General features: G+C 49.7%; 2 protein-coding genes across 2 annotated transcripts; one reads left to right on the top strand and one right to left on the bottom strand.

Annotated features, from left to right (window-relative positions):
- Positions 1-5,340: 5,340 nt before the first annotated feature.
- Positions 5,341-5,870, bottom strand: TREMEDRAFT_63647 (uncharacterized protein; the record flags this gene model as incomplete). Its single annotated transcript, XM_007005799.1, has 2 exons — positions 5,341-5,460; positions 5,499-5,870. The coding sequence occupies 2 exons, from the start codon at positions 5,868-5,870 to the stop codon at positions 5,341-5,343; spliced, it is 492 nt and encodes a 163-aa protein (XP_007005861.1).
- An 809-nt stretch (positions 5,871-6,679) lies between these two features.
- On the top strand, positions 6,680-8,182 carry TREMEDRAFT_63646 (uncharacterized protein; the record flags this gene model as incomplete). The annotated part of the gene is made up of 5 exons (XM_007005798.1): positions 6,680-6,694; positions 6,756-7,278; positions 7,299-7,417; positions 7,463-7,598; positions 7,674-8,182. 5 exons carry the CDS (start codon positions 6,680-6,682, stop codon positions 8,180-8,182), a joined length of 1,302 nt encoding a protein of 433 aa, XP_007005860.1.
- Between the last annotated feature and the right edge of the window lie 456 nt (positions 8,183-8,638).

The following is an 8,638-nucleotide window of genomic DNA, read 5'->3' as shown; positions in this document are numbered from 1 at the left end:
AGGGATCTCTGAAGGGGTACGATTCGCCATGGGGAGGCAAGCTTCGGCGACCCCAGGGGTGGCTGAAATAGGAGGAGGGATAAAACTTCCTCTCCCAGACCTTTGGAGAGGCGAGAGGTCAAAGCTCACCGCCTGCATCTCGGAATGTGAAGTTCACTTCGAAATCAACGCCCGCAAGTTCCCCACGGACCGAGTAAAAATCTTTTTCTTGATCTCTCACCTACGCGAAACTCCTCTTCTCGCCGTCCAACCGGATTTGCCTAAAGACGACCCCCCCAAACACCTTCTAGACTATAAGAAGTTCATCCAATATCTCAAGACCAACTTCGGAGACCCCGATGAGGAGGGAACCGCCGCTAGGGGAATAAACGAGCTTCGACAGAATGGGTCGGCTTCGGCGTACTTCGCCGCCTTTCAGCGATATGTAGCGGTGTTAGGATGGGGCGATGATGGGAACCTTGTGGACCGGGCAAAGAATGGACTGAAAAGTCACTTGCTGGATGAAATCGCTCGGCAAGGAAAGGTCTTCAAGACTGTCCGCGAGTTGATTGAGTTTGTGGTCCCCATGGACAATCGCTTGCATCAGCGAAGGGTGGAGAAGGAGAATGAGAAGAAGAGGAAGGAAACAAAGGACCAGGGGGAGAAGAAAGAGGAGGTAAATCGGGGAGGGGAACGGAGGAGCGAGGAGAAATGGCAATCTACGCCGAAGTTCGAGGGCGCGCAACCGAAGGGCACGAACGGGGGAAGGGCAATACCAACGGATGTGGACGAACTAAATCATCGTTGGCCGAGACCCAGTGCTGATGAGGTTTTAAAGCGTCGGGAGGAAGGGAAGTGTACTGGGTGTGGAGAGAGAGGGCATTACAACCGGGATTGTCCTGTAATAGCGGCGAAGGTAAAAGCCGGGATCATCCCCTTGAGATCTTTTGGACAAAATGCTGGAGGAGAAGGGAGATTTAGCACGAGAGGAAACGCCGTCCCTCTTGGGGACAGGAAGAAGATCAATGCAGTCGGAGGGGAAGAAGCATGTGTTGGAGAGCGGGGGATGGACGAGGAGGAAAAAGATGGGGACCCGTCGCGATAGGCGAGACTCGGCGGGTCCGCACTCATATTCTCTCGGCCACTGTCCCTACCCCCAGTAAAAGGAAAGAGCTGATGAGACCAGGTAAATGTGTATATAAATCCGTAAACACCACTCCGAAATGTATAAACGACTGTCATACCCTAATCCCTTCCACCTGTAACAACCAACCCAAATCTAACGTGTATGTCGAAGGAATCGAACTAACGGCCCTGTGGGACACTGGGGCAACCTGTTCATATATAAGTCCCAAGGCGGTCAGGAAGATTAGGAAGGAGAGGAGGAAATACCCCGTGAGTGTACCAGTTCATATGTTTGATGGCTCGGTTAGTGTGGCTGGTCCCATTACGGAGTTTGCCGAAGTGAGTCTGGGTGTTGAGAAGTTAGGCGAAGTTTGCCCAATTAAGCTGGATGTTACCGCCCTTTGTGACGCGGATGTCGTGATAGGGTGGGAATGGATGAGGGAAGAGAGAGTAATCCTGAATGGGGGAGCGAATGTGATATCCTTCCCTACCAATGTGGAAAGCACAGTATCCTTTCCCCTACCCTTGCCGAGTGAAAGAGAGGAGTTATCCTCTCCCCTTCCACAGACGAAAGATGTTGCGAGCCTGGCAGCCATAGGGCTCAGGACTCGAACCGACGAGACAGACCTCCGCGGCGAAGATGAGCTTGAAGAGCTGAGCCCGGAGGAACAAGACGAGTTGTTCCAGGTAGTTCCTGAACAATACCACCAGTACATTGATGTGTTTAATCCGAAGAAGGGAGGAGAGACCCTTCCCCCTTCAAGATCCTACGATTTGAAGTTTGAGCTTAAGGAGGGGGCCAACCTTAAGGTCGCCTCCCTCTATGCTCAAGGAGAAGATCAGAGACGCGCGCTGAGAGACATACTAGATTGTGAAATCGCCGCTGGCCGAATTCGAGCAAGTAACTCGCCGTACGGCTCACCGATGTTTATGATACCGAAGAAAGCCGAAGGACAATGGCGAATGGTCATCGACTATCGAAAACTGAACGAAGCGACCATACCAGATGCCTACCCTCTCCCTTTAATAGGTCAAATTACTGAAGAACTTGGAAAAGCAAGGTACTTCAGCAAATTAGATCTAATTGGAGCATACCAATTGTTGAGGGTGACAGAGGGACATGAACACCTGACGGCGTTCAGGACACAGTATGGTATGTTCGAATCTCTGGTTGTTTGTGATGGGCTACGAAACGCCCCCGCTGTCTTCCAACACTTCCTAAATGAGGTGTTTAGAGAACTACTAGGGAATGGAGTCGTGGTCTACATTGACGATATCCTCATTTATGGGAATACATTGGAGGAATTACGAGGAACTACGGCGAAGGTCTTTGAAGTACTGCGGAAGGCGAGCTTGTACGTGAAAGCTAGTAAGTGCGAGTTCGAAAGAGATTCGGTGGTGTTTCTGGGTTTTGTGGTATCCTCTAAAGGTGTATCGGTGAACCCAGAGTACATTGACGCCATCACTTCCTTCCCATGTCCTAAGAATCTACGAGAGTCAAGGGGATTCATTGGAGTTGTAAGCTATTACAGGCGCTTTGTCCCCAACTTCTCGAAGATTGCTAGACCTATCAATGACTTGACAAGGAAGGAGGTACCATTTGTATGGGGAGTCAAACAGGAGTCAGCCTTCAAAGAGTTGAAGGCTAGGATGTGTACTGCGCCGGTGTTAGCCCATTTTGACCCTACATTGAAGACAATAATACAGACAGATGCGTCGTTCTTCGGCTGGGGGTTCATAATTTCGCAGATCAACACGGCTGGTCAAGAACACCCGGTAGCTATTGAGTCTGGCGCCTTCAACACAGCTCAGCTGAATTATACGGTAGGAGAAAAGGAGTTCCTCGCTGTAGTGGAGGGTTTCAGAAGAAGGAGACACTTACTACTGCAGGTAGAAACCACAGTCCTTACTGACCATCTAAACCTTACCTACTGGATGGAACCGAAACAACTCAGTCCTCGTCAAGGTAGGTGGGTAGAGGAGCTAGCTAACTTCAGGTTTAAAATGGTTTATTGACCAGGAACCCAGGCAAGTCTTCCAGATGGATTATCTAGACGGGCGGACTATCATTCCGGGAAAGGAAGTACCATGGTACAAGAGAGTAACCTTATTCAAGGTCTGCCGAAGTTCGACAAAGTTGACGCCACCACGTCAGAGTTGCGTCACCTCCTTCGAGCATTGCAAGGGACAAGGGAGGTAAAGGAAAATGATCTTGTGGACCCTACGGATCTGATACTTGGAGTTCAGGAGGACGAAGACATAGGAGGGGTTAGAGAAGAACTATTAGCAGTCATTTGTGCTAAGTGTTCTCATCCAACGTGTCACGATGACGTGCAGGAGCCGGAATCAATCACCGAACTACGCCGTAGTTCACAGTCTCCTCTCATACTTCGTGGGGGATGGAGCCCAAGAGGTTTCCTCGCATTCGACAATCACATCTATGTGCCAAACTACGCCGACGCTCGATTAAAGATCATGAAGATGCGACACGACTTGGCCCTGGCTGGTCACCCAGGTTCGGCGAAGACACTTGAACTAATCCTAAGGGACTATGTTTGGGTTGGAGTGAGAAAGGATGTTGAGGACTACATCGCTGGCTGTGTGGTATGTCAGAGAGCAAAGACTAGTAGACAGAAACCTCATGGAGAGCTTAAACCATTGCAAGTGGCTACTAAACCCTGGTCAAGCATCTCGATGGATTTTATCGAAGAGATTCCAAATTCCAACGGGTATAACTCGATCTTGGTAGTGGTGGATCGTTCGACCAAATGGGCCATTTTTATCCCAACTATGACGAGGTTAACCGCAGCTGGGCTATCAGGGCTGATAATGGACTATGTAGTAGCTCAGCATGGGCTACCGGAGAACATAGTGTCAGACAGGGGATCGAAGTTCACTTCGAAGTTTTGGAAGAACTTAACCGATAGTCTCGGGATAAGACTACATCTCTCCACTGCGTATCTCCCACAGACTGATGGACAGACAGAGAAAACAAATCAATCCCTGGAGTGGTATCTTCGAATCTTCACTTCCTATCAGCAGAATGACTGGTCAAAACTACTTGCTCGAGCCAGCTTTGCTTATAACAACACCCATCACTCTGCGATAAACAAGACTCCATTCTATGCAAACTATGGGTACCACCCTCGGTGGGCTGAAGAGATCAAGGCTAGTGAAGTCGAAGTACCTGCTGCTACGATAGTAGTAAAGGACCTAACTGAGATACATGAGGAATGTATCGAAGGGATTGAGAAAGCTAATGAGAAGTACGCCGAAGGGTACAATAGGAAACACCGAACTACGCCGAACTTCGTGGAAGGTGACCTAGTTATGTTGTCCTTAGAGAATATCAAGACAAAGAGACCAATGAAGAAGTTGGATGTTAAGCAAAGTGGGCCGTACAAGGTAGTACGGCAGGTAGGTTCTCATGCTTGTAAATTGGAATTACCAGGAACGATGGCAGGTATCCATGATGTATTCCATGTCTCCCTGCTTCGTCCATATCACCCTCCAGTTTTTCCTGGTCAGCAAGCTGAACCACCTGGCCCAGTGGAGGTAGATAACGTAGGAGAATCATGGGAAGTAAAGGATATTGTGGATTCGAGAGTAAACAAGAGGTCAGGGAAGCTAGAGTATCTAGTGGAATGGTTAGGCTATGAGGGCTCTGATGATGCAGTATCCTGGGAACCAGTAGAGAATGTGGACGGAGCTGATGACATATTGGCGAAGTTCCACGAACTTCACCCTGATAAACCGAAGAAAGGACGAGCGGCAAGATCACGGGCGAGGAAGTAATTCATACAACGGGTACAACGTTAGCTAAGTACAACTCACTGCTGCGAACTTCCTCCCTGTTCCCCGTTCCCCGGTGCAGGACCACCTCCAGAGCTATTCTCTGTACCCTTCGCTGGTACTATCCGTCGAAGTGACCGAGTCTCCCTCCATGCCGTGTTAAAGGCCAGAATGTGAGCAGCGTGGAGGGCAGGATCACGAGCAAGGTTCAGACTGGGTAACTTCCACAACTGACGAAGTGTTCGGAGACAGTCCGGGGGAAGAGTCAGGATATCGAGGAAAGCACCATCCTGAGAACTGAGTCGAGCTGGTTGAGATGGTTTTAACCAGTCCAGTGTAGGGGGGAGCATATACTCAGTGGGGTTCAGGAGGTAGGGAGAGTCGAAGAGATTACGGTAGAAGTCGCTCATGTCCGTTGTGAGCTCTCGGGAAACTCTAGCTAACTCAGTTCGACCTAATGGCCCTATGTCGGAGGAGTTCACAAGGGTTGCCATTGTCCGAGAGAGAGTATTCATCGCGGAGACCAGCTTCATGCAATATTCGACGAGCTTCGCTGTATCTCGTCTATTGGCTTGTAATTGCGTGGTTAAGCCAATAATGACGGAACGAAAGGTGGCTAGCTGTTTGTCTTCCTCTGGTATCCGAGGGTCGAAAGCGATAGTGGGATGGTCGAGGGCGGGAGGGATTTCCTCTGGTAGCTGAGTACTTTCGTTTTCCACCACAGCCGGTTCAAACTGGACAGCTTTCTTCTTCTTGCCTTTCCCTTTCGAAGATTTTGGAGGAGTTTTCACAGGAGGAGCAGGAGTTGAGAGCCCAGAAGCAGGAGGAACAGATGGTTGACGGCTTCGGGTCCCGAGGGCAGGAGGGAGACTTAGAGGAGACCCCTCTTGAGCTGACACAGGAGTAGGACGGCTCCTGGTGGGACGAGACGGACCGGCAGAAGGGGTAGCCGGGAGACGAGATGGACCAGCCATAGGTGTTGAAGGCTGGAGGGAGGCGGAAGGACCACGGCGAGGCGCGCGACGAGACGAACCTGCCGAAGGAGTAGCAGGGAGACGAGTGTAACGGTACTGGAAACACGATGACTAAGTCGCAGGTTGGGTCGAAGTCGATGGAACTCTCGTGGAAATCTATGTATCTCTGGTGCTAATGGGTCGTGTCTCCTCTGCAATTGGTGTAGCCAAAGAATGATATTGAAGAATCAGCAAAGTTGGTACTTTGCTGATTGTACTATATACTTGTCTACATGTATCCGTTTCCTCTTCTCAGTCCTACTGCAAGCGTCCATGTACATACTCGGACAGGTGAAAAACCGCTTTTGAGCAAACCCAGTGGGGAAATCTCGAAAAGGGAAAACCTGTCCCTACCTACTGCAGCACTGCCTCCAACTCTCGCCGTTTTCCTTCCTAATCCGTCGAGTTCGATGGAGTTCTCTCGATTCGTTGTTACTCCGTAACAAGTTTCCCCCCCTGTCTCAAGGATCCTCGCCGAGGATCCTGAATCCTGTAACCAGGTGATTCACATGGATTGCTCTGAGACACCTTTGGTGCGCCCTGACGTCACACCCACGCTAGTGTGACGGTTGCCATGAAACGCGTCACCCGCACGGACCTCCAATGTGATCGAGAATTACTGACCAAGTCTCTTTCTGCCTCTCTCTTCTTCTTTCCTCCTCATTCCTTCTTTTGCTCTTGTTCGTCGTTCTTTTCACTTATCCATCATTATCCATCCATATCTTACTTATATCTTAGCGCATCCTTCCAACTCTGACCTGTCTGTGAGCATGTCTAAGCGTACTGTAAGCAATTCCTTTCGAATTCGATGTATATCCTCCCATTTCTCACTGGCTGACGAGATAGTTGTCCCCTTCTACCTCTTCTCGTCAAACTCGGGCCTCTACTGTGGCCATTCTCCCCGACGTCGATCCCGAACTTCTCATGCATCAAACGAAAAGGATGAGAATCACGTCTCAAGCTCCAGCCCATTCTCAACCTCCATTGGTTGATGCTTCTCGTAGGGCTCTAGACGCCATTAAGGATCGATTCCAACCCGGTCCTGCTCAACAACCGCCTCCTCTTGATGACGCCATCATGGAGCAATTCCTTGACTTCGAAGGTGGCGCAGGGCCATCTGCCACTGGTGAGAACCTATCTCCTGCGAAATCTGTCGAGTCCGAACACGGTACCATCGTCGAGAATCAAAATTCTCCTGGTAATAAGTCTCCTGTGCCACCTTCTGATTGTTCAGAGGGGCTTGTCGAGGTTCCCCATGAACTCGAAACCATTTTTCACGCCCCTCGCAGGGTTCCGGTCAATGATGAACTTGCCAAGGCTCTGGACGCTCGAAAAGACTCGGAAATCGGTAAGATCTCCATAGAATTCTGTGTGTTTCTGACTCGTCAGCTACTCTCTGGGCCCGCCTCTCTTTCTCCTCTGTTCGTCTCGCTCTGAAGGATGAAGCCCTCGATCGCTTTCGCGAGACTGGCGCCATCAAGCCCACTGTCAAATGGTTTGGTAACGCCGTGAGCTCTTTTTTTCTTCGTATTCCACCGAGTTCTAACTGTCAGCTTGATCGCTTGGCTCAAGGTTGGCGACTTCGTAACAAGAATGGTGCTGTTGTCCGTCTTGAGGGTGAGCTTTGCTCCGATTGCCAGCGTCGTCTCGATGGCGGAGAAGATTTTCGTGTAGGTTGTATTGGTCCTCGTGAGTCTTCCTTCTCTACCTGTGCGATATTGATGCAACTCAGTTGGTGGTGTTTGTGGAGAGTGCTCCGCGAAGGGAACCTCAAAGTGTTCGGTGAAAACCAACAATCCCGAGTCCAAATTTTGCGAGGTATCTATCTTCTTCCTTCGAATTTGGTCGATGTTGATGTAAAGGGTATTACTGTCGGAGCCCAGACTGTCACTTCCAAGGTTACCTTTGTCCTGGAGCACGAACTCTGTGCTGTCTCGGCCCGATATCAATCTCTTTCCTCCCAGGATCAATCCTCTTCCCTCACTCAACTCTCTGCTTACATCCATCTTTTCTCTTCCCTGCTTCTTCCTCTACCCCCAGTACATCTGGGTCTTTACAAATCTCTCCATCTCATTCCTTCCAACTATGTTCCTCCTTCTCCCTCGGAAACCTTGGATCATCTCACCTCCTCTGGTGATCCTACTGGATTGAGTTCCTCCCAACCAGTCACCGGTCCCTCCTCTTCTCCTCATACTCCTCTTCCTCGCAATGTCATTCGTATTCCTGCTTCGGCCCGTCGTCCCCGAGCCAATTCTAACGTCTCCATCAACTAGTGTGTTTATATTCCTCCATTTGTAGCTATATTTCCTGTGTATGCATTCATTTCCAACCCAGTCTTGTTGATCTTGATCTAATTCTCACTTTCTTCTGGGGTCCTTTTTCCTCTTTTCCAGAAATTCACCAAAAACGGCCAACTCTTCTACATTTTCTCGTGGTTCCCAGTCATAGGCCGCATTCCCAGTGTATCCTAACCATTTCACCTTGAATTCCTCCTTTCCTCGTCGAATTCTGCTGTCCACAATTGCTTCCACATGGAATTCCTCCTGGCCGTTTATTACTACAGGTGGTGGGGGTTGTATCTGTCGACCTGGTATCATGTCCTTAGGATATGGTTCCAACAGCGTCACATTGAAGACATTGTGCACCTTCATTGATGGAGGTAGATCCAATTCAAAAGCATTTTTTCCGACCTTCCTCATGATTTTAAACGGGCCAACATATTTTGCCTC

The sequence above is a fragment of the Tremella mesenterica genome (assembly GCF_000271645.1).
Source record: "Tremella mesenterica DSM 1558 unplaced genomic scaffold TREMEscaffold_8, whole genome shotgun sequence".
NCBI lineage: Eukaryota > Fungi > Basidiomycota > Tremellomycetes > Tremellales > Tremellaceae > Tremella > Tremella mesenterica.
Note: the sequence above shows the minus strand (reverse complement) of the source record. Positions and strands in the feature narration are given on the sequence as shown.